The sequence below is a fragment of the Lampris incognitus genome, chromosome 4, assembly GCF_029633865.1.
Source record: "Lampris incognitus isolate fLamInc1 chromosome 4, fLamInc1.hap2, whole genome shotgun sequence".
Classification (NCBI taxonomy): Eukaryota; Metazoa; Chordata; class Actinopteri; order Lampriformes; family Lampridae; genus Lampris; species Lampris incognitus.
Window position 1 is genome coordinate 60367669 of NC_079214.1, and position 26308 is coordinate 60393976.

At 43.8% G+C, this 26308-nt stretch overlaps 2 protein-coding genes across 3 annotated transcripts in view; both read right to left on the minus strand.

Annotated features, from left to right (window-relative positions):
• tcf25 (transcription factor 25 (basic helix-loop-helix)) overlaps nt 1–10474 on the minus strand; it is a 75693-nt gene extending 65219 nt beyond the window's left edge. The window contains exons 1-4 of one of the 2 annotated variants that reach the window (XM_056278210.1): nt 10091–10470; nt 6162–6305; nt 4576–4644; nt 4046–4170 (exon numbers count right to left, since the gene is read on the minus strand). In XM_056278210.1, the coding sequence (XP_056134185.1) occupies nt 4046–4170; nt 4576–4644; nt 6162–6305; nt 10091–10309 (557 nt within the window). In that variant the 5' untranslated portion in view covers nt 10310–10470. Of the gene's footprint in view, nt 1–4045; nt 4171–4575; nt 4645–6161; nt 6306–10090 lie in introns of both variants that reach the window. The other variant, XM_056278211.1, reaches the window with a different exon arrangement.
• An 8358-nt stretch (nt 10475–18832) lies between these two features.
• On the minus strand, nt 18833–26267 carry mrps11 (mitochondrial ribosomal protein S11). The gene is made up of 6 exons (XM_056278213.1): nt 26113–26267; nt 24974–25075; nt 24444–24542; nt 22633–22762; nt 19301–19366; nt 18833–19033 (listed from the first exon to the last, which is right to left on the minus strand). The coding sequence occupies exons 1-6, from the start codon at nt 26196–26198 to the stop codon at nt 18926–18928; spliced, it is 591 nt and encodes a 196-aa protein (XP_056134188.1). The 5' UTR covers nt 26199–26267; the 3' UTR covers nt 18833–18925.
• Nucleotides 26268–26308: the final 41 nt, after the last annotated feature.

The following is a 26308-nucleotide window of genomic DNA, read 5'->3' on the forward strand; positions in this document are numbered from 1 at the left end:
AACGCCAGGTTGGTTTGCCACAGCCCAACTCCAGGATCAAAATCTGGCCCAAGCACAGAGAGATGTGAAGATGATAGATGGAGTCCTCAAAACTGGGGTGAGTGAACTCAGATATCCTCACTTTGCGTGACAAAATAGTTTGCTGTACAGGATACAAAAAGCCCAAATGACTGTAGTTAACCAGTTACTCATACCCAGTTCCTATATTTCTAAGGTCCTGTATCTCACTCACTCACCTACTTGGGGCACATTTGGGACCCCAGAAAACCTACGAGTGGATCATGGCCAGATTCTACTGGCTGGGAGTCAAACGGGCAGTCGAGGACTACTGTCAACACTGTGCCGAATGCCAGCTAACCGCGCCCACAACACCGGCACCTGGACCGCTGGTTCACCTACCAGTTACAGAAATCACATTCAGCCGGTTAGCCATGGACATCGTGGGCCCCTTGATGAAGTCAGCATGAGGTCGCCGCTACATCCTGGTGATCTAGACTATGCCACCTGATACCGAGAGGCCATAACATTGCGGACTGCCACTGCCAGAGTGAACGCCAGGGAGGTATTTTTACTCTTCTCCTGGATGGGGATTGCCTCAGAAATATTGACTGATGCTTTATGCTTTACTGATGCTTTGTGTCAAAGATGATGGGAACGTTGTCCAAACTACTAAAGGTTTAACAGCTGAGAACTAAGGCTGGACCCGAACACCCGGGTTTTCGAATATTTGTTCGTTGGGTAGGTATCCGGTTTCAATTTTGGGATTCAGATATTCGAGAGTTTTTTTTTTTTTTTTTTTTTTTTTTTTTGCTTAATGTAGGCTATCAATAAAGGCAAACTGCAAAATAACATTTGTCAGCCCATTCTTGTACTATATTTACACTTTTTAAATGTGGAAATATATACCATCTCAGCTGCGGCGCCTGACATCCCTCTCACGCACAGCAGTGACGTCACGCTTCCGTTCACCTTGGCCTTTAAAGGGAAAAGATTGCCGACGACGTCAGGTGTGTGGCGACACTTTAAATTGAGTGATGACAAGGCAGTGTGCCAAATATGAAGTTTGAAACTGGCCTACCACGGTGGCTCAACAAGCATGATAAATCACCTGAATGCTGTAAGTAGTAGGCTATTCTTATACGGTGTAAAAAACCGAGACAATACTAGCTAGCAAAGTTAGCTCATGTTTGTTTTCCAGTCGTCATTATCTAGCTGCTATTATCCGCCGTTTAAACGGTAACGTTACACATGATAAAAACGGGCACTTACTGAGCTTGGAAAATAGTTGCAACTGATCCGAATAGTTAAAATAAAACATTACATCTGTGGCTAAGGCAATTATTGGCCTAAAAAAACCCTAATAATAATTTGTTACGGCTGTCTCATTAAAAGTGTTGTTATAACTGGGCGGGGGTCCCTACAGACACAACTGGCCATGTCTGCGGGTGGGAAGCCGGATGTGGCTGGGCGTCCTGATCGCTGCATTAGCGCCTCCTCTGGTCAGTTGGGGCGCCTGTTTGGGGGGGAGGGGAAACCGGGGGGAATAGCATGATTCTAACATGCGTTACGTCCCCCTGGTGAAACTCCTCACTGTCAGGTGAAAAGAAGTGGCTGGCGACTCCACATGTATCAGAGGAGGCATGTGGTAGTCTGCAGCCCTCCCCGGATCAGCAGAGGGGGTGGAGCAGAGACCGGGACGGCTCAGAAGAGTTGGGTAATTAGACAGGTACAATTGGAGAGAAAAAGGAGGACCCCCACCCCCCCCAAAAAAAAAAGTCTATATATATCATTATAACAGAAATAAGCATGTTTTGTTGAGTCTTGTTGGGTTCAGTTTGTCAAATGTTATAGACTTAGGCTGATGGCTGACGAAATGTGGAACTGAAGTTGGCCCCGTACACTGCTCCTAGTGTATAGGAAGAGTTAATTGCAGAGGAAAATTTTCATTTTAACATATGCGAGTACTGAGAAATGACAAAGAAATGATAAATAAATATAAATCTTGTAAATATAAATCTCAAATCTTCAATTTGTCGGCGCTAGTATGCCATTTCTGCGCTTCGGTTTCACAGCGCTTTCTCAGGCATTGTCTCGGATTCGGAGCCTATCATAATGAGCATTTATGTAGATCTACAATTTATCCATGATAAGAAAAAATTGTCATAGACAGGACCTCGTTCAACTAAATCCCTCAGGATTACAAACACCAAACCTTAATACAAACAACAATCTACTACTACTGCTTTCAGCTGCTCCCATTAGGGGTGGCCACAGATCATCCGTCTCCATCTCTTCCTGTCCTCTGCATCTTCCTCTGTCACACCAGCCAATTGCATGTCCTCTCTCACCACATCCATAAACCTCCTCTTTGGCCTTCCTCTTTTCCTCTTCCCTGGCAACTCCAAACAAACAACAATACTGTAGAATAACAGAATCCTCAACAATTAATATCTTCAATTCAAAAGACACGCGTTGCACCGCTATGCTGTCCATCTCAGCCAACAATTGAGAAATGTCTGGCTGACTCGTTCCCGAGTCACGATGAAGCAGGTAAAGGCCTTCTTGGGCTTAGTGGGGTATTATAGTCAGTTGGTGCCACATTATGCAGCAGTTGGGTGATCTCACCCAACTCAAGAAGCCGCACCAGATCCAGTGGACTGAGGAAGCCGAAGTTACCTTCATTCGACTGTGAGAGGTCCTCTGCAGAGAACAAGTCTTGGCTACCCCAAACTTCAAGTGCCCCTTCATATTACAAGGAGATGCCTCGGAGTCTTGTCATGGAACAGTCCTGTCACAGGGGATAAATGGGGCAGAGCACCCCGTTGTAGACTGCTAAAGCATGAGAAGAATTATGCTACTATAGAAAAAGAAGCTTTGGCACTGAAATGGGCAATGTACAGACTGCAATATTACATATTAGGCAGGAAGTTCACCCTAGTGACAGATCATGCTCCATTGAAATGGCTCTACCTAAACAAAGGGAAGAAGGCACGCATCACACACTGGTTTCTAGAATTGCAGGACTTTTCCTTCAAGGTAGAGCACAGAGCTGAGAAGTACCATGGTAATGCAGATGCCCTCTCCTGCAGGGGTGAGTGCCTCTGGGTTGTCACTCCCTACAACAACATGAAGCTATGGGCGTGGATATGTGAGGGCTCACCAAGAAGGAAGCCATTGGGAGTAGTTCTGAACTCCCAATACTATCACGTCTACCTCTGACAGACCGGGAGCAAGCGCAGCTGACAGCCACATCCAATTAACCACGAACTGCAGCTAGTCTGCAATTGCTCTACACAAGCCAAAAAGACCCGAATATTTGGGGCAAGGGCGAATCGAGTGGAGGGGAGAAACATGAGTACTGAGTACAGCTTGTTCAAAAAGGAGACGTGGGTTTTTGACCATATTCTGTGACAGAGGCATTGGAGGAACAGTGACACCGGGAACCAGACGGGAGAATGAGAGACGACCACGGACAACAGCAAAGACAGCTTGGTACCTTTTTCGCCTCTTGTGTCTCACCCCCTCTCTCCTTTCTGTCTTCCAAAGCAAACCCTGTTAAGTGTCCCAGCGCAGCACTATAAAGAAGGACCCCAACCAGGGAGAACCTCAGTTTAATTCAGCCCCACCGTTTAATTAATAAAGTGTATTTGAGTTCTGCAACACTAGTATAAAAAGTGTGTGTGTGTGTGTGTGTGTGTGTATTAGTAAAAAAGAAAAATAAGAACAAACTAAAACAAAATACATCCTTTTGCCCATCATTAAGACATCCAGAATTCATCCTCTACTCATTCCATCACTTTTTGAGCCACTGACCTTTAGAGAAATCATTGCTCGCACAAACGACATGGGGCATTCAGGTGTGCCAAGCTGTGTGCGGTATGGCCACATGGTGTTATGGCATTTTCTGCTTTCAGCCATGAAATTCATAGCACTGACATAGGTTTACTAGAAATGACCTTTTTTCCAACCCAGTGGCTTTAAAGACAAAACCAAAAGAAAGATGCATTTGTGCCACTGTCTAACTTAAAAATACTGGTGTTCTCACCTGTGCTGCACATATAGTGCAGGTCTTCTGTCTGAGCTCCCTTGAGACTCATTCTGTAAGGTCAGCCCATTGGATTGCTCCATGTTCCCCAACAGTGCATCAATGTCAATTTCAGCTACATCCTCCTGAAACCAGACAGAGGTCAGTGAACAAGACTGCGGCAACGCGTCATTGCTGTGGTTTCTTAGTTTGATCTACAGACAGTACGAAAGCAGCACTAAAAAGCCATGTAAACTTGGTGTTTTTTTCTGTCTTATTGTGCGTCTTTCTCTTTTTCATGCTCTCTCTGAGGATGCTCACAAAATAGGGTGGCACAATTATGTACAACTATAAACCACTGTTTTGAGTTTCCAAAATCAAAAAATGCAGAATATTGGCATATCTGCCTGCTTTATAATTTTGATCCTCAAATCATGAAGACATATTATGAGTAATAACTGTGGTAATAATATCTAATAAAAAAGTCAGTTTATTATATTTACATGGATTGAGGAGCCCCCTGCCCCTTAGCAAAGGGGTTATTTAAATACCTGTCTCTCTCCTGGGGCCATTTTTTTCTTCTTCTTTTTCTTCTTCTTCACTTTATCTCCAGACGAAGACTTAAAGGAAATGCAATCTTATATTCAGACATCTTATATTCACACAACAACAACAAAATATACAAATTATATACACATTGATCAGCCAAAACATTAAAACCACCTGCCTAATATTGCATAGGTCCCCCTTGTGCTGCCAAAACAGCTCTGACCCGTCAAGGCATGGACTTCCAAGGCATGGACAAGGCATGGACATGGATACCATAGGACCTCTGAAGGTGTCCTCTGGTATCTGGCACCACGATGTTAGCAGCAGTTCCTGTAAATCCTGTAAATTGCAAGGCGGGGCCTCCATGGCTGGACTGTTTTTCCAGATCGTTCCATAGATGCTCTATCGGATTGAGATCTGAGGAATTTGGAGGCCAAGGCAACACCTTGAACTCTTTGTCATGCTCCTCAAACCATTCCTGAACAGTTTTTAGTGTTGCAGGGAGCATTATCATGCAGAAAGAGGCCACCGCCATCAGGGAATAGTGTTGCCATGAAGAGGTGTACTTGATCTGCAACAATGTTTAGGTAGGTGGTACGTGTCAAAGTAACATCCATATGAATGCCAGGATCCAAGATTTCCCAGCAGAACATTGCCCAGAGAAACACACTGCCTCTGCCGGCTTGCCTTCTTCCCATAGTGCAGCCTAGTGGCATCTCTTCCCCAAGTCAATGACCCACATGCACCTGGTCATCTACATGATGTTAAAGAAAATGTGATTCATCAGAGCAGGTCACCTTCTTCCATTGCTCCATGGTCCAGTTCTGACGCTCACATGCCCATTGTTGGGCACTTTCAGTGATGGACTGGGGGTCAGCATGGATACTCTGACCAGTCTGCAGCTATGCAGCTCCATACGCAGCAAGCTGTGATGCACTGTGTTCTGACACAGGTCTATCATAGCCAGCATTAACTTTTAAAGCGATTTGAGCTCCAGTAGTTCTTGTGGGATCGGACCAGACAGGCTAGCCTTCACTCCCCACATGCATCAATGAGCCTTGGGCACCCATGATCCTGTGCGGGTGGCCTTCCTTGAACCACTTTTGGTAAGTACTGACCACTGCATACTGGGAACACCCCACAAGACCTGCCATCTTGGAGATGCTCTGACCCAGTCGTCTAGTCATCACAATTTGGCCCTTGTCAAAGTCACTCAGATCTTTACGCTTGCTCATTTTTCCTGCTTCCAACACATCAACTTCAAGAACTGACTATTCTCTTGCTGCCTAATATATCCCACCCCAACAGGTGTCATTGTAATGAGATAATCAATGTTATTCACTGACCCGTCAGTAGGCTTTAATGTTTTGGCTGAAATATATAATATATATCAAAAAACAGAATTACAGAATTCAAAGTTCATTTCACTGCTTGGAGTCATGCTGCTAACTTTCTCAGTTGTCAGCACCAGGGGGATTCCCTGGTTTGTTTACGCGGTTCAAATGCTTATGACATCTCATCTAAATTGTTATGCCAACTGAATAAATTGCCTGGAAAACAGGCTGCCTCCTCACCATTTGACCCTTACCTTTAAAGAGGTTTCTTCTTGCTTTGGACCAGTCTTCTCAATGTCTCTATCAATCTTCCTCTCATAAGCATCACCATTGCCATCTGGCTTCCCAGCATCTTCATCAGGTGACAGTTCCTTTGCCTCATCCGCTGCATCACTTATCTGTCAAAATGATGATTCAACAATGAGTAAAAAAAAAAACACTAATGTTTTATATGGACTTTAACCAGCTTCTGGGGGAGCAGCAGGTAACTGAGATGGCCATGTGTTGTGTGTTCACATTTTGATAAGTATGGATGTTTTTCTGGACATGGTAATTGTATCGGCCTATATCATAGCAAACATATAGCGTAATGGAAAGGCTAACAACCTTATTTTCTCATCATTCATTTCTTTTTGTATACAAGTATAGCATTATACAAGGCGTGCAGATCATAAATCACGACTTCTATACCGGATCAGTCGAGGCCCAGGTTACCACCCTGTTGGCCAGCAGGGTGCCAGTGGAAACTATGCTACTGTTGGGCGAAGCAGAAGGAGAGGGGGAAGGCATTTCCAGAGGCAGCGAGAGAGAAGGAAGGGTAAGCGTGTGGAGGTGAGAGTCGGAACTTTGAATGATGGCACTATGACTGGTAGAGGGAAAGAGCTGGCTGATACGATGGAAAGAAGAAAGGTAGGTATACTGTGTGTGCAAGAGACCAGGTGGAAGGGGAGTAAGGCTAGGAGCATTGGAGGTGGGGTCAAACTTTTCTACCATGGTGCAAATGGGAGGGGAAATGGGGTAAGGGTAATTCTGAAGGAAGATTATGTCAAGAGTGTGCTGGAGGTGAAGAGTGTGTCAGACAGAGTGATGAGTATGAAGCTGGAAATCGTAGGTGTACTGATGAATGTGCATATGCCCCGCAATTTGGGTGTGAGATGGAAGAGAAAGACTAATACTGGAGTGAGTTAGATGAAGTGATGCAGAGGGTACTCAAGAGAGAGAGTGGTGATTAGAGAGGACTTCAATGGGCATATTGGTGAAGGAGAAGGAGGTGATGGGTAGGTATGGTGTCAAGGAGAGAAATGTGGGAGGAAGGAAGGTGGTTGATTTTGTGAAAAGGATGGAAATAGCTGTGGTGAAGAAGAAGAAGAAGAAGAAGAAGAAGAGGGAGGAACACAAGGCGACGTATAAGAGTGGAGGAAAGTGCACACAGGTGGGCTATATCTTATGTAGAAGGCGTGTTCTGAAAGGGATTGGAGACTGCAAGGTGGTGACAGGGGAGAACTAGCTAGGCAGCATTAGATGGTGGTCTGTAGGATGATTTTGGAGATCAAGAACAGAAAGAAAGTGAAGGCAGAGCCAAGTATCAAATAGTGGAATTTGAAGAAGGAAGACTTGTGTGGAGTTCAGGGAGCAGTTAAGACAGGCACTGGATGGTAGTGAAGAGTTGCCAGATGGCTGGGTAAGCATTGCATAAATAGTGAGGGAGACAGCTAGGACGGTACTTGGTGTGTCATCTGGACAGAGGAAGGAAGACAGGGAGACTTGGTGGTGGAATGAGGAAGTACAGCAAAGTATACAGAGGAAAAAATTGGCAAAGAAGTGGGATAGTCAGAGAGATGCAGAAAGTAGACAGGAGTACAAGGAGATGCAGTGTAAAGTGAAGAGAGAGGTGGCGAAGGTAAAGGAAAGGGCATATGGTGAGTTATATGAGAGGTTGGACACTAAGGAAGGAGAAAAGGACTTGGACCGATTGGATAGACAGAGGGATCGAGTGGGGTAGAATGTGGAGCAGGTTAAGGCGATGAAGAATAGAGATGGAAATGTGCTGACAAGCGAGGAGCGTGTGTTTAGAAGGTGGAAGGAGTACTTTGAGAGGCTGATGAATGAAGAAAATGAGAGAGAGAGAAGGTTGGATGATGTGGGGATAGTGAATCAGGAAGGGCGGTGGGTTAGCAAGGAGGAAGTGAGGGCAGTTATGAAGAGTGGAAAGGCGGTTGGTCCAGATGACATACCTGAAGAAGAGTGTCAGGAGTGATTTGTGACAGAAGGGTACCAGCAAAAGTTAAAAGGAAGGTTTACAATATAGTAATGAGACCAGCTATGTTGTATGGTTTGGAGACTGCCACCAAACAGGACACGTCAGGGATAGACTACAACGGACAGTTAAGTCTGCAGAGAAAATCACTGGTGCCAACTTGCCCTTCATTCAAGACTTATAGACCACCAGACTCAGGAAACGGGCAGGAAATGTCACTGGAGACCCATCACACCCTGGTCACAACCTGTTCCAACTCCTCCCCTCTGGTAGGCGCAACAGAGCACTGTACCCCAAAACAACCAGATATAAAAACAGTTTCTTTCCATAGACTGTCATTTAAATGAACGCTTAACACTGTCAAATAAAGCCAACCATTTTCTATAAACTGTACTGTACATTGTATGTATACTGGTACGCTCTGTCATGTCCATCTACCTCAAGCATGTATGCAAGTAACCTGCTAACATTTATTTGAGAGATTTTGAGATTTGAGATACTTTATTGATCCCCAAAGGAAAATTTTTTCTCTGCATTAAACCATCCTAGCTGTGTAGGTAGGAACAGTAGGCGCTGCCGGGGACCAGCTCCAGTTCGTCTTTCCATGCCTCAGTCAGGGCCACAGACAGGAGTATTAACCGTAACATGCATGTCTTTTTGATGGTGGGGGAAACCGGAGCACCCAGAGAAAACCCACCGCAGACACATGGAGAACATGCAAACTCCACACAGAGGACAACCTGGGATGACCCCCAAGGTTGGACAACCCTGGGGTTCGGACCCATAACCTTCGTGCTGTGAGGCGACAGTGCTAAACACTGCACCACCATGCATCACTGATAAATCCTGTGCACCACTGCACTTTCTCACCTCTTATTTTGCCTGTATAAGTCAATCCTTGTGTAGATATCTGAAGACTGTTGTGTTGTAGTGTTATTCATTGTTAAGTACACAGACAGCCACGAAACCGGAGTCAAATTCCATGTATGTGCAAACTCACATGGCCAATAAAACGACTCTGATACATATAGATCTATAGACACTTTATTAATCCTGAGAGAAATTAAACACAAGCCCAATATTTCTTTATGATAGCCACCATGAACATAAGTTTCGCAATCTCCCAATCGATAAGAGATTGCATTTTTTTCTACACTGGCCCAACGCAGCACGTAGATCTAGGAAACGCTTCACTCAAGAGCATTTCTAGTGCTTACTGAATACTGAACGAAATGTGAAGGCAACTAAACACACGCACATCACACTCAACAAGCCCCACCAAAAACATGAAGCCACTCACTCTTGACTACAACAACTTGTGCTGGTTTCCTGCCGTCCATTAAGTTGGTGTTTGGGATCGAGTTTAACGCTTGTGCAACATTGTTAAGTCTTAATTACATCTCGTTCTCGTTTACCCTCCTGTTATTGCTTTCTTCTGCTGTAAAGCTACAGTGATTTACCAGCTTTGCCTCCTTGTTTACATGCTTTTTTTCTACTGTGTATTACCACAAGCAGGTATGCCGATACCCACTTTTCTGCATGTATTTTGGACCCTCTTCTCCTCCACTGTTCAGTTCACTCTATCCTGATATACACTTGGGGCACCAACCTACTTGTATACGCTGACTCTTATTTCATGCATTTATGGTAAAAGAGTCCCGAGGAGCAGCGGAAGCACTGGACGAGATCAAACGGTTCCGGTTTCAGCTTCAACGCGCTTGCTGATCCTGCACATGCTAACAGCTAGCTGGATGCATCTCACGACAGATGTTAGCGACGTGGGCCGGCCTACGGCAAGTCTCACGGGAGTCCAAAACCCCCAAACTCGGAAGTCTGTCGCGTTACTAAAAAAAAGTAAAGGTACAGTCGTCGTTCCGTACAATAACACTACAGGCCGACGTGCGTGTTTACAAATTCCCACTTTACCAGTTCATAAATGTTGCTGAGGTTTTTCTGACCCTTGCTCTTCTTCGCTTTTCGGGTGCCGCTGCTCTTCTTCGGCCGGGGAATCGCCTCGTCCGACTCTTCCTCCTCGACCGGGGCAGCCTGATCCCGATGCCCGTCGTCCAGGCTCACGTCTCCGGGGTCCAGGGCTTCCTGTCCCCGCTGTTTCCCCCGAAGCCTTCGCAGAGCCCGACTCGACATGACTCTCCCCGGGTCATGGGCTCACGCAATTAGCAGGCGCGACTTTCTCCGCTGTCGACCGACGGCTAACTGGCCGAGCCCCAGCCAGGTAAGCCACGGGTAGCTGGTGTTAGCTTGTTAGGCGGCCGCCGTGAAGTCCACGGTTGGCTGACGGTTGGCTGACGTTAGTGACGTAGAGGAATCCGGAAGTCACTTTCAAAATAAAACCTCTCACGGTGAACGCGTTATAAACATGAAGGACGGATGTATGAAAACAAAGCCTAACTTTTGGAATGTTTCTCAATATGCAATTTTAATAATGATTACAAATAAGGATTACAGATAAGCAGCCGCCCTCAATATTTTACAGATAATGGCAAGACTTGAAGTCAACACAACTCTAGCCTTGAATCTTGCTATAAAAAAAAGTTAGCGTTAGCATATTGTAACGTGCATGGATAAGAAGACACGCCGGCCGCTGGCTCGCGGTTCTGACCCTTTAGTCGAGCGGTTAGCGATGCCTCCTGCGGTGCGGGCGACACGGGTTCGCTTCCCGGCCGCGGCAGTTCCTGTGGTTGCGTTGTCCCCCGAATTCGCTACAATATAGTAAATCCTTATGAAATGTGTCCTCGGTCTGATGAAACATGACTTCTGTCATCATCTAAGATGAAAGGCGATAAGATATAGTCAAATAATGGGTCTCACTGGAATGTTCGCTAATAATGTATCATTCATTAATTCATTCGTTAGTTAACTCGTTATCCTAACCGCTTACCCTGCTCTCTCAGGGTCACGGGGATGCTGGAGCCTATCTGCGACTCTAAAAATAGAACAGGCTTGAGCGCGCACTGAATCATGGGATTGATTTGCGGACAAACTGCTCTTCGTTTCGTAGTGTGCGACAGTGGTCTTGCCGAAGATTTGTGTTTACGACGGCTGGTAACCTTGTCATAGGGGGAGCCAAACAATCTAGAAAAGGTGCCAGAAAGCATTGCTGCTGGGGAACTTGTAGATCGGATTCACGATATAAAGAAAGGCTGCCTTGAAGGAACAGAATTTTTGGGGGTTCCCAAAGCCAGGAACCGTGAAAGATGGCCTAACAGAGTGGGGAAATAAACGCGAACAGAAGACTGGAAAAAAAGCAGAGGTGGCTTCATGCATGTGGAAGGAGAGACTTCTGTCGTCTTTCGGAGATTAAGAAGGACACTTGCATATGCAGTTTACATTTCTTCTCCTGGTTGTGGCGGTTTCCGGGCTGCCCCCTGAATTCGCGTATGGTATACAGAAATCAAAGGTTACAGTCCTTTGGTGGCTCCCTCTTCTTCTAATGTTATCGTTCCTTGGGAGAACACCGGTTGCATTCATCATCACGACTGGGAAATCTTAGGCCTTACCTTTCCTTTGCAGCAGTGCCAGCTCAGCTCTTTAAATTCTCGTTTTATCGCAGCTCTGATCACTATTTAGCAAGTGAAATACGCTCGCCAGAAAACCCCCACATTGCTGAAATAAACCACTCACGGGATTAAAACGACGAAATTCTTCTAGTTCGCTCGATTCTTGTGTTGAAACGTGTGCAGGCAAGGCGTGTTGCGCCTGGTTGTTCGGCTTGTTTGTCGCTTTTCGATCCCAGGCTGCTTTGCGCGAAAATTTCGTGACGTAGCCACCGCGGAGCCCCATTGGGCGGCAGGCGGGGAGACACCCTGGACAGGCCGCCAAGCTTATCACGGAGCCTGAAGGACACAACATTTTCAATAAATTCCAATCCAGCTTTTGTCACAAACATAGTACAGAAATAGTACTACTAAGAGGGATAATACTGTAGTTTGTTATGGTTGTAAACTACTAATAAGACACATTAGCCCCTAGCTAATGAGTCTGACCCTTTAGTCGAGCGGTCAGTGATGTCGCCTTGTGGTGCAGTACACCACGTGTCAAATCCCGCACCGGGCAAGAAAATAACCGGTTACATTGGTGGCAGCGGTGGGATCCGGAAGTGTGCAGATCCTCAGAAGTCTCTTCGGAGCGCGGGAATAACAAAGCGCGAGGGCGTGCTTCCGGGAGAGGGTGACGACTGTAAACTAGCCCCTAGCTAACGGGTCTGACCCTTTAGCCGAGCGGTTAGTGACGTCGCCTTGTGGCGCAGCACACCCCACACCCCGTATCGAATCCCGCACCGGGCAAGAAAATAACCGGTTACATGGTCATGCCAATAAAGCAATTTCAATTTGACAAATGACATCCTCATGCGAGCTGACAATGGCGAACATTCCATCCTGGTCCTTGCCTGGCTTAACTGCTGCTTTTGACACCATTGCACAAATTTGTGCAAAATCTCTGCCTACATTTTGCAAAATTATTCAGGAAATGTGTGCTGTTGCTTCCAATGGCTACTACTTTGTGTGTGTGTGTGTGTGTGTGTGTGTGTGTGTGTGTGTGTGTGTGTGTGTGTGTGTGTGTGATGGCCTGGCAGCCTGTCCAGGGTGTCTCATCGCCTGCCGCCCAATGACTGCTGGAATAGGCTCCAGCATCCCCGCGACCCTGAGAGCAGGATAAGCGGTTTGGATAATGGATGATAAGAGTATAAATAACATGGAAGACGTCAATGGCGTCACCAGATTCTTTGTAAATGTGGGCCCAAAAACTGGCAGAAAAAAAATCAGTGACACACAAACAATCACAAAGAGAAATGATAGTGATTATGGGAACAGAAATCCAAGTTCCATTTTTCTTAGAGCGGTAGAAGAGAAGGAAATTGTGGACATTGTAAACAAATGTGAGAACAAAACAAAAACAAAATCTACTAACTGGAATGATATTGATATGACAATAGTTAAAGTAGTCGAAGGTATTGCAAAACCACTAACTCACATCTATAACTAGGGCTGTGTTGGCGAGAATCTGGCGACTCGATACATATCACGATGCAGGGGGGTTACGGTTCAATATCTCGCGATATATCGCGATACTGTGAGAAAGGCGATATATTGCGATTTCATAAGCCTGTGTTCTTCGTGCTTACGCTACTTCCTGTCTCAGTTTACACTGTTTGGTTGGAGTGGAAGAGTCAAATGGCTGAAGATAGATCACAACACTGTTACCTGGCGGTTGTGGGGTTACACACAACACAACATGTCTGTCGCGATCCTTTACATGTAAACAATTAAAAATCAATACAGTGCTTTTAGAATCGATACAGTATCACATAAGGTAATATCGTGGTACTCTAGTGCAGTGTTTCTCAACCAGGGGTCCGCGGACCCCTAGTGGTCCGTGGTGCAATTGCAAGTGGTCCGTGAAAATAAAATATCTTTAAAAAAAAAAGATCCTATGACATTTATAGAAATAGGATTATTTTACTCAAATGTGACTGAGACCTTTAGCTACCTAAACTATAAAGGGTAACAGGACTTTTTTCTCTAATTACATCTGTTTCACAAGTGTAATTTATTGTATTTTAATAAGAGATCTCGCTCCCGTTTGCATTGTTAAAAGTTACTGCATAGCAATTCTGTTGTGACATATACCTGAAAGTTACTGAATACATATTCTGTTTTGTTACATACACTACCGTTCAAAAGTTTGGGATCACCCAAACAATTTTGTGTTTTCCATGAAAAGTCACACTTATTCACCACCATATGTTGTGAAATGAATAGAAAATAGAGTCAAGACATTGACAAGGTTAGAAATAATGATTTGTATTTGAAATAAGATTTTTTTTACATCAAACTTTGCTTTCGTCAAAGAATCCTCCATTTGCAGCAATTACAGCATTGCAGACCTTTGGCATTCTAGCTGTTAATTTGTTGAGGTAATCTGGAGAAATGCACCCCACGCTTCCAGAAGCAGCTCCCACAAGTTGGATTGGTTGGATGGGCACTTCTTTGAGCAGATTGAGTTTCTGGAGCATCACATTTGTGGGGTCAATTAAACGCTCAAAATGGCCAGAAAAAGAGAACTTTCATCTGAAACTCGACAGTCTATTCTTGTTCTTAGAAATGAAGGCTATTCCATGCGAGAAATTGCTAAGAAATTGAAGATTTCCTACACCGGTGTGTACTACTCCCTTCAGAGGACAGCACAAACAGGCTCTAACCAGAGTAGAAAAAGAAGTGGGAGGCCGCGTTGCACAACTGAGCAAGAAGATAAGTACATTAGAGTCTCTAGTTTGAGAAACAGACGCCTCACAGGTCCCCAACTGGCATCTTCATTAAATAGTACCTGTTAGAGCCTGTTTGTGCTGTCCTCTGAAGGGAGTAGTACACACCGGTGTAGGAAATCTTCAATTTCTTAGCAATTTCTCGCATGGAATAGCCTTCATTTCTAAGAACAAGAATAGACTGTCGAGTTTCAGATGAAAGTTCTCTTTTTCTGGCCATTTTGAGCGTTTAATTGACCCCACAAATGTGATGCTCCAGAAACTCAATCTGCTCAAAGAAGTGCCCATCCAACCAATCCAACTTGTGGGAGCTGCTTCTGGAAGCGTGGGGTGCAATTTCTCCAGATTACCTCAACAAATTAACAGCTAGAATGCCAAAGGTCTGCAATGCTGTAATTGCTGCAAATGGAGGATTCTTTGACGAAAGCAAAGTTTGATGTAAAAAAAATCTTATTTCAAATACAAATCATTATTTCTAACCTTGTCAATGTCTTGACTCTATTTTCTATTCATTTCACAACATATGGTGGTGAATAAGTGTGACTTTTCATGGAAAACACGAAATTGTTTGGGTGATCCCAAACTTTTGAACGGTAGTGTATATCTGAAAGTTACTGAATACATATTCTGTTTTGTTACATATATCTGAAAGTTACTGAATACATATTCTGTTTTGTTACATATATCTGAAAGTTACTGAATACATATTCTGTTTTGTTACATATATCTGAAAGTTACTGAATACATATTCTGTTTTGTTACATATATCTGAAAGTTACTGAATACATATTCTGTTTTGTTACATATATCTGAAAGTTACTGCATAAGAATTCTGTTTTGTTAACTATATCTAAGTTACAACTGAAAGCTCTTATTTTTGCCCCAAAGAGTGAATACATGCTATAATGCAATTTAAAATGCACTTTCTACTGTTTCTATCAAATTGCAACCCCCCTCCCCCAAGATCAGGTGGAGGGGTCCTCAGGGTAGATCAAAAATACGCAGGGGGTCCAGGACCCCAAAAAGGTTGAGAACCACTGCTCTAGTGTATCGATATTTTCTTACACCCCTATCTATAACATGTCCTTTCAATCTGGTGTCGTTCCAAGCAAAATGAAAATCTCAAAAGTCATACCCTTATATAAAACCGGAGATAGACTGATTTCATTATTGTCACAGTTCTGCTCGACTAGTCAGTTTCATCGAGAAGCACCATCTGCTGACCGATAGCAAGTTCAGGTTTCAACTAAACAGATCGGCGTGTCTGGCGCTCATTGAATTAATTGAAATACTAACTAATAGCATAGACAAAAAAAGTTAGCAGTGGGAATATGTATAGGTCTAAAAGCTTTTGACACTATTGGTCACAATAGATTAATAGATAAACTGGAAAAGTGTGTTATCAGAGGGGTGACTCAGAATTGGCTAAGAAGCTATTTAAGTAACAGGAAGCAGTTTGTAAAGCTAGAGGAACATAAATTGTCATGCATGGATATTACTTGTGGTGTACAACAGGGGTCGGTTTTAGGTCCAAAACTGTCAAGTGCCTTGAAGTTTGGGGATTTAGTGGAATTGAACATAGCACACATAATATTCAAAGCAAGAAACAATCTACTACTGAGTAGTTACAAAAAACAAACAAAATATATATATATGTGTATTCTCAGGTAGAGAAGGGGGATATAATTTGAGAGGGAAATTAAACTTCAAGAAATTATGTGTTTGTACAACTTTGAAGAGCATGGGCATTTCAATCTGTGGGGTAAAATTGTGGAACAATCTGACCATGGAACTCAAACAAAGTACAAACATTACGCAGTTCAAGAAGAAGTACAAAGGACTGACGAGATATAGGGACGATGAAGAGTGGTGTTAACTGTCGTACGTTTTATTTATCGCTTAACATTTCTTATTACTTTTTTCATTTTTCTTTCTATTACACCGAGTGGATATTTGGGTTGTACATAGCACCGGGATCTATTTATTCTTGGTACATGACATTAGGATGTGTTTTTCTTTCTCTCGTCCCCCCCCCCTCTCTTGTTGTCCACAGTATTTTAGTTTGTATTGTGCTGCACAGCTTGAAATTGAACAATACAGCACAGTGGGAATTTATTTTGAAATGTGTGCAGGTGGGAAGGGGTAGGAAAAACTAAGTGTATACTTCCTCCTACTCCTTTTCCAACACGTAACAAATGTATACGGAGATTTGTTCACTGAGTTTGATGTGTGGATTTGTTGATCCCTTCAGATTATTGGCAATGGTTTATCGGTGTGTTATATCCTGCTTATTTACATGTTTGAAATAAGTCACCATTCATTCATTCATTCATTCATTCATTCAAGGCTGGGCAGTAATTCAATATTATTTATCGCCTTTCAGTGGCAAAGCATCGGGGTGTAATTCGGCTATTGTGAAACACAATTCTGTGGTCCAAATTACATATAAAGCAAATCCACTGCATTCATTTTTTTTTTCCTCCCAGAAAATGAAGTCTGAAATATTTAGAGTATTATTTGAAAACCATTTTTGGTTTGATGTTATACGTTACATAACCAAACGGTTCAGTGTGATGAACCTCGGATGAGTTCTTACGTTATTTTTGCATATCCATTATTCCATCCGTTATCCAAACCACTTATCCTGCTCTCGGGGTCGCGGGGATGCTGGAGCCTGTCCCAGCAGCCATTGGGCGGCAGGCGGGGAGACCCCCTGGGCAGGCCGCCAGGCCATCACAGGGCATATTTTGTGAAATCCCCTATCGTTATCATCTACAGGTTAACAGCAATGTAAAGGTTAAAACGTTTAAAACATGGCAGGCTGGTCTTGTCAGCATAGCAGATAATAACATCAGTAATGGATCTGTTGGACGTAGGTGTGCCAAAGAACCAGCACTCACAGTACTGTTGACAATAGTTAGTGCTGACTCTGTCTGTCTGTCAATGCTGATAGATGTTCTGGTACGTGGACATCCAACAGATCTAGCTGTGTTTATTCTGAAGTCTATAAATTCTTTAGTTCATTTTGGCAGTATAGAAAATATAGGGGCAAAAAATAAAATCAAATATCCCATTCAGCCACAAATGAGAAAACAGCTTGGTTTAGCCTGTTTATTTATTTAATCATTGCTGGGGTTTGGGGTCCTACTCTCTATGTGGGTCAAAAGGTAGAAGACACTGATAATGATGGGATCTGGGTTTTCATTTCCATTCAGACTCCTACTACTACTACTACTTTCGGCTGCTCCCATTAGGGGGCGCCACAACGGCTCATCCGTTTCCATCTCTTCCTGTCCTCTGCATCTTCCTCTGTCACACCAGCCACCTGCATGTCCTCCCTCACCACATCCATAAACCTCTTCTTTGGCCTTCTTCTTCTCCTCTTCCCTGGCAGCTCCATATTCAGCATCCTTCTCCCAATATACCCAGCATCTCTCCTCCACACATGGCCAAGCCATCTCAATCTTGCCACTCTTGCTTTGTCTCAAAACCGTCCAACCTGAGCTGTCTCTCTGTCCCATAGAAAATCTTATCATCTTCAACTCTGCCACCTCCAGCTCCGCCTCCTGTCTTTTCGTCAGTGCCACCGTCTCCAAACCATACAACATAGCTGGTCTCACAACCATCTTGTAAACCTTCCCTTAACTCTTGCTGGTACCCTTCTGTCACAAATCACTCCCGACACTCTTCTCCACCCACTCCACCCTGCCTGCACTCTCTTCTTCACCTCTCTTCTGCACTCCCCGTTACTTTGAACAGTTGATCCCACATATTTAAAACTCATATGCCTTCGTCACCTCTACTCCTTGCATCCTCGCCACTCCATTCAGACTACCCATACTAAACTATGTATTCACTTCTAGTGCTCTAAGTCACTTTGGGCAAAAGCATCCAACAAATGGCAGACATGTGCAGCATCGCCCGTGTGAAAACTCATCTGAGCACACGTCGTCGTTTTACCCGTTTTGTCCTCCAAGACAGCCAAGTCGGCCTTTGTTGCTGTTTACAAAGCTCGGTCCACCAACTAATTTGACCAAAGCACAAACAGCAAGGCCACAAAGGCTTTCTTTCATCGTTCCAACAGTTCAAGAGTAATCTTACTGTCCCACAAAGTGGGACATTTGGCTCGGGCTTTCACCCATGCTGCAGCCATAGAACGCAAACATTCCACATACAGAACATTCCCCAGCCATTCCACATACAAAACATTCCACATACAAAGACATACAAAGGTGTTAGTAAATAAAAACATACAGCAAGGCTCCTAAAAGCACCTATCAGTCAAACAGAAAAAAACATCAATAAAAGCAAAAAAATCACGATCAGACGTCCATTTTCAGGTAATTTAAAACCCGACCCCGGTAATGAATTGTGAAGAATCAGCTCAGGGCCAGAAGAGTTATCTTAAAAAAACACTTTATTGACATGTTAACCAACAGCACTCCGTCCTCTTCGCGACTGGAAATGGTGCACGCTGCTCACAACCTCCTGGCTTTGCGTGGGCGGCATCCGTTGTGTGGAACAGGGGTGTTGTCAGTGATGGACACCACATCAAGGCCTCCCATAGTCAAACCTTTGATTGCAGACTACATAATACAGAGAGATGCGGTCATCCATTAGTAAAGCGACTTTGCAAAAATTAGGGGGAAAAAAGAGGAGCTTTTGGCCAAGCATTCATAAATAAACCGGGCAGCTTGTTCCATCTTTTTCATTAGAGCTCTTGAGTACAGATGGGGTTGGGATTAAATCTGCATCAGCACTGCTACTCAGAATGAGAAAATAAAAACAGGACTGTATGTACCATATCATGTCTGACCTCAAGCATTTACTGTGTAGATTTTTACCGTACTTACCAAACGCCCAGGCCCCAATCCTTTCACCATCACACGCACATACTTCACTCCTTTCACCGTAGATTTCTGCCCAAAAAAAGCAAGAGAAGTTAACGTTTACATTTTTCCTTTTAGCAGAACCTATTATCCAAAGTTACATATCACATTCAATGAAATCATTGGGCAGAAGAGTATTAAAAATATTCGCTGATAATAAGTGGCGGGGATTTTCGGTGTTGTTACTCCAGAGACGATACTGAAAGAAGTGAAATTTTGCTGCACCTTTCGATAACATTATCCATAGATCGGGACAGAAGCGAGGTGTTTCAAGAGTACCAGGATGCCTGGAAATGCACGACTATCACGGTTCAACTCATCAGAGAAGCCAGGGAAGTATATATAAATGCAACCTCTTGGCGCCATCTCTGGGCCAACCAAACTTACGTGGCTCTATATCCAAAACTCGTGGTCTTTGTACCGACTGAGTATCAATCGTGCTCTACACACAGCCAAAGACCTTGTCATAGACTACTACAACACAGTCTGCAGGAGTGTCTCCTCTGGCACAATCCACCAACCAAGTATGAGAGACATTCTGAGGAACACTCATAGCAGGAACTCCAAATGCCTGAAGAGCAGCTGGAGAGCAAGATGCATGCCCATCAGAGGTGAATGAATACAGGGGTCGATCCTTCAGCATGCTGTTCAGCGGGATGGAGAGGAGGAGAAGACGCTTCTGCAACACCACTAAAGCGACAGAAGAAAAGCTTGAAAATGGTGTCGGGTCAAGAGGGGACATCCATAATTTTTGGCCACTTGGACAGAAACTGGTATGCGTTCGATGCTGAGAGACCTCAAGTGCCAGTGACTCCAGGAACATCGCTGAACATGTCTCCTGCAGCACTGGTGGATGTATTAACAGCCACACCAGCAATAATGGCAAAACATTATCAGAATCTCTACCTCAGAAAAGGATATCTACTGATTAAAGCCAAAATCCAGTTAAATGATTTAATTCATTAAAACACTAAAGACTACAAAAGGTACATCATTAACTGTCCCAGTTGTGGCATCACCCTCCTCCGTGTCTTCGTGTGAAGTTTTTCATTTAGTTCATCAAATGTTTTCGTTTAATGGCTAGGAGAGCTGGTGTTGGATTGGATGAGAGAGCTTACGGCCCTTTCTGGAGCTGTACCCGAGAGGAAACACCGAGGTGGTCTGGCGGCGGCGTCACCTAGCATCGACTGTGCAAGTGTTTTTGTCTGCGTCTGTGTCGTCGTGTGGAGTGCGGGGGAGGTGTGTCGAGGGTGTCCGGCTGGGAGAGCTGGCGTTGGATCCGCTGGGGGAGCCTGGTCTGCTTCGGCCGATGGGCACAGGGACCACGGCCCCTGCCTGGAGCTGTGCCCGGGGAAGAAACACCGGGCACAGCTTTGCTCTCTCTGTTTTGTATGTTTTTGGTGGTGTCGTTTTTGGGAAATTTTGGATGTGTGTTTTGTGTGTTGCACTGCTGTGGGCTGGGAGAAACGAAATTTCGTTTCAGGAACGAAAATCGTTTCAGGAATCAGGGACAATAAATTGTCCCTGATTCCTGATCTCTTTCCCTCCGTCTCTCCCGCAGGTTTCCATGGAGGATGCATGTGTGCGTCTCTCTCGGCTGGGGGTGGTCGCTGTGATCCTGGGTTCCCAGCCGTGCCTCATCAGTCAGTCAGTCCCCTTGTTATTTTACCTAGCCCCCACTTAGTTTTTGTTGCTTGATTATTGGAAATGCTTGCTTGTTACCTCTGATGCACGTGTTTTTCCAGACCAGAGAGTCTTCCCCTTAGCTCTACTTGTTTGTACCTTTGGAATTATCTAGTAAATACCTGCCTCAGCGTCTGCTTTTGGGTTGAACTAAACTAAAACACAACATTTAACAGCTTCAACAGCCAACTTTTTTGTCCACAGGCCACAATGCCTGGTGCATCCAAGATTCATCAGCCGTTGTTTTGCCAGCCAACAGGAATTTTAAAATTAAACAGGAATCAGGAGGCAGGAACACTACCCCAGCAGACAGCAGTGCACAAAAAGACAAAAACACATCCAAAAACTATAAGTACACATATATCCAAACTAACACATATATCCAAACTAAACAACAACAAAAAAAATCACTGTCCAGAGAACGAACGCCAGCTAGGATGACTGTCAGAACTGCCGGTCTGCATGGGTTAGCAGTTAGCTTAGCCTGCCCTGCTTCCAAGTTCTGTCAGACCGCCCTTGGTGTTTCCTCTTCGGGTGCAGCTCTGGACAGGGCCGTGGTCCTTGGGTCCACTGGACACAGCAGACCAGGCTCCTTCAGCCGATCCAATGCCAGCTTACCCAGCCAGACACCCTCGACACACCTCCCCCCCACTCCATATGACGACACAAAAAAACACCACAGTCAACGCCAGGTGAGGCCACCATCAGACCGCCCTTGGTGTTATTGAACTGCCGGTCTGCATGGGCTATAGTAGTTAGCTTAACCTGCCCCACTTCTGCATCCTGTCAGACCACTCTCAGTGTTACCTCCTCGGGCGCAGCTCTGGAGGTCTGGAGGTCCCTGGGCCCACAGGAGACAGCAGACCAGGCTCTCCCAGCCAATCCAGTGCCAGCTCTCCCAGCCATTAAACGAAGACAAAACTTAGACGTTGACAAAGACACTGCATGGACGGTACTGGGTGAGGCTGCCGCAAACATGAATTCGCACCACCATCTTCCCACACCGGAAACAGGACTTCCAGATGACAATTCAGTTAGCTGTAAAAGTTGCTGGTGGTGTAGACCAGCTTTCAAGCAACAGCCATAGTTGAGCAGAATTTGGTTGGTGATAATTTCCCACTGTGGCTTTTTAATAATAACTGACTGGCTGAGAAAAATATTCATATTCACCAAACTATTGTGTTTTCCACAATAGCTGGAACATCAACAGCTATAAAGACAACTCCTCATTGGATTATATAAAAGCAATCTTACGTCTGCTAAGATAAACAAATTTGTTTTCCTAATGTGGAAATCTATCGTGATGGCAATTGGTTCAACTATCCTAGGCCCATACCAGCTCAGAAAAATGTAAGAAATACTTACTAACCCTTTGAAACAAATAACGGTAATATTTTGAGGAAATTAAAGGAAATGGTGTGCAAATATTCAGATTCCAATTTCACACCATCCTTTAACAAATAATTTTGCTGAAGTCTTATGACATTCTTTAATGCCATATACCACAAATAAAAATGTTTTGTTTGTTTCTGATGAATGATTAAGACAAACAGATCTCGGTTGTGGACTCAGACTTTTGGGTCCCACTGTATGTCAAGTTGTAGATGCCTTACCGTAGCAGCAGCGATGCCTGCCGTCTGAGCAGCAATTGGAGTGGATTTCTTGATGTTCTTGAAACCCTCCGTTCCACAGGATGTCCTGACCATAGACTTGCCCACGCTGTCTGTCACCTGGACGTGTGTGCTAGTGCCAGACAACACAGTTTATAAGGTCACTTTTGCTCAGAAGCGGAGTGTTGACCAATATTAAACAGTGCAACATAGTCGCTAAAAAGCTGTCAGCTGCACTGAAAATGTTAGAGGCATAGTTCCATCCATCCGTTATCCGAACCGCTTATCCTGGTCTCAGGGTCGAGGGGATGCGGGAGCCTATCCCAGCACTCATTGGGCGGCATGCGGGGAGACACCCTGGACAGGCCGCCAGGCCATCACACAGGGCTGACATACACATTCACACCTAGGGACAATTTAATAATGCCGATTCACCTGACCTACATGTCTTCGGACTGTGGGAGGAAACTGGAGCACCCGGGGGAAACCCACACAGACACGGGGAGAACATGCAAACTCCACACAGAGGATGACCCCCAAGGTTGGACTACCCCGGGGCTCGAACCTGGGACCTTCTTGCTGTGAGGCGAGCGCACTAACTACTGTGCCACCATGCCGCCGAGAGGCATAGTTCTCTTTTATAATTAATTAATTAATTAATTAATTAATTCAGGCAAAGTCAAGATGGCAGACATTGATGCCCATATGGTTTTACATTTGATGAACTAGTGTAGCACAAGAGTCTATATAAATATACTTTAATAAGTATAAAATATTTCTAAAACTTGGCATCCATGGAATAAATTTACAAGCCACAAAAAGGACAGGAATAGACTTCAAGAATTCTGAACTACCCTCTACACACCACTAATGTCAATATGCAGAACTGTTTTCACATCCGCTCATCCTGTAATTCACTGCTGGACATAACTCCTACTAGCCAGCTACAGCGCAAGACCACTGGGATTTAGCAATAAAAGGACTTAATATTTTGAAATAACCACAATAATTCACCATGACAGATTGCTGTACCAATATGTTGGGTTTGGGTGAGCCAAGGAAAGTTTTTGGTTTTTTTTAACTGACGTCCTGACTTTTATGCAAAAAATACAGTGCCTTGCAAAAGTATTCAACACCCTTGAAATTTATCACTAATGTTTGGATTATAAAAGATACTCACACATCTGTTCCTGAACAATATTATTTTTGTGAACCCATAAGCTCGAACAGCATGTTCCCAAAGCCAAAATAAGTTAAGTTTCACTGACTTTTTAGAAATAAATTAAAAACTTAAATATAGTGCTTGTGTAAGTATTCAACTCCCACATATCAATACTTTGCAGAGTACCCTTTTGCTGCAATAACAGCCATGATTTAAAACGGGCCTTAGGACACTTTTTTTTCTTTTTTCAGAAAAGCTTTTGATTTAACCAAGTAGTATTTTTGTTGTTGTTTGTTTTAATGCACTGTCAAGCACTTTGAGATTGTCTCTGACAATGAAAGGTGCTATACAAATAACATGAGCTGCTGAAATAGGGCCCTGTGATGGACTGGCGGTCTGTCCAGGGTGTCTCCCTGCCTGCCGCCCAATGACTGCTGGGATAGGCTCCAGCATCCCTGCGACCCTGATTGGGATAAGCGGCTTGGATAATGGATGGATGGATTATTATTTATTATGATTCTCTTGGGATAAGTATGTACAAGCTTTGCACATTCTTCTGGAGTAATTTTTGCCCATTCTTCTTGGCAGAATTTGTGAAGAGTAAAATTGATTTAAAAAAATCGAGTTTTTACACTTCAGGGTTATTACTTACTTGTTATATGTGGCCTTGATGTAAACAATCGGTAACTCCTCAAATTTCTGTCCACCCCACCTTAGCGGACTGTCTTCACCAGGCAATGGGGGATAAATGCTGAGAAAAGAAAGCATAAATATCAGGAATATTCGAAATATTTAACAGTAAACAATAGCTGATAGGGCAGACAAAAATACAGCACATGTTATAGTTATAGACCGGTTATTTGAACATAACAGTGTTTTCATATTGTCTTTAGTTTATCTTTACGAAAATATCCTCTGCTGCTGCTTTTTATTTACCAAAAAGACAAAAAGCAGTGGTAAAGCAGTGGTATTCAACCATCTGCCGATGAGAGCCATGTGTATGCAGGTTTTGAAGCTCCAACCAAACACTAAACCAGCTGATTTTTAGCACACCTTCAGCCAGACAGGGGAGGTTTAATCAGTGAAATCAGCTGGCTTGATGTTGGGATTGAAAGGAACATGCACATGACTGGATATAACTGTGTCGAAGTTTCGTCATATTTAATGCATTCATGATTTTACCTGAAGTCTCTGGTGTTTTTCTCAGAGGTGGGAGTGGACGGCGAAGTCGTTTGAAATCTTACAGCACTGGAACATATTCTTTGTTGCAACCCACCATTTCTCCTACACACAGGTAATTCAATATCATGCAACAGTGACAACACAAAACATCATCACATAACAACAACAACAATAATACATTAATTTCATTAGGGTAATAAACATTTGGTTGGGGCTTATTTGTCTTTGAGACACTTTAGCTTGCACTACGATAAGCCAACCATGAATTCAAGGTGTACAAGTGACTGGTGAAAGACACAGCAGTTAAAAGATGAGTTTGTTTTCTTCATCATCGTTGTTTGCCATGGCCAGCATCAGCAACCCATGCTACACAAATTACACATGAGCTATGCATGATCAAAAGACATGTGACAGTCTAGTTTACCTTGCTGTAACTCAGCCTTAGGTTAATGTTACTCCAGCTAACCCTACACTCACTGACTGGTAGCCTAAGTCAGTGGTTCTCAACCTTTTTGGGGTCCTGGACCCCCTGCGTATTTTTGATCTACCCTGAGGACCCCTCCACCTGATCTTGGGGGAGGGGTGTTGCAATTTGATAGAAACAGTAGAAACCGCATTTTAAATTGCATTACAGCATGTATTCACTCTTTGGGGCAAAAATAAGAGCTTTCAGTTGTAACTTAGATATAGTTAACAAAACAGAATTCTTATGCAGTAACTTTCAGATACATGTAACAAAACAGAATATGTATTCAGTAACTTTCAGATATATGTAACAACAGAATTTTTATGCAGTAACTTTTAACAATGCAAACGGGAGCGAGATCTCTTATTAAAATCCAATAAATTACACTTGTGAAACAGATGTAATTAGAGAAAAAAGTCCCGTTACCCTTTATAGTTTAGGTAGCTAAAGGTCTCAGTCACATTTGAGTAAAATAATCCTATTTCTATAAATGTCATAGGATCTTTTTTTTAAAGATATTTTATTTTCACGGACCCCTTGCAATTGCACCACGGACCACTAGGGGTCCGCGGACCCCCGGTTGAGAAACACTGGCCTAAGTCACATCTATCGCTTCTAACCAACGTCAGTTAACACAAATGCTAACAAGCAAGAGCTTCAGTAAAACACTTACAAAAAGCATCCGATATCGAAAGACGCGGGTACTTGCTGGCAAGCCTTTCTTACGCAACTGGATAACATAAAGTTTAGTTTATTCATGATTTCTCGATATATTAGGAAATGTTTGGCTGTCTGACATTAGCTACTCCCCACACAGTGTATATGACATTGGGCACAACGCGGATCACGAAAAGTACGTTCATAGTGGG

Excerpts from the sequence above, each read along its gene's own strand:
- mrps11 (XM_056278213.1), bottom strand. The coding sequence starts at position 26,198 with ATGAATAAACTAAACTTTATGTTATCCAGTTGCGTAAGAAAGGCTTGC. Across the intron at positions 25,076-26,112 it reads TTCGATATCGGATGCTTTTT|GAGAAATGGTGGGTTGCAAC; the intron begins GTAAGTGTTTTA and ends ACCTGTGTGTAG. Across the intron at positions 22,763-24,443 it reads ATCAAGGCCACATATAACAA|CACACACGTCCAGGTGACAG; the intron begins GTAAGTAATAAC and ends GTCTGGCACTAG.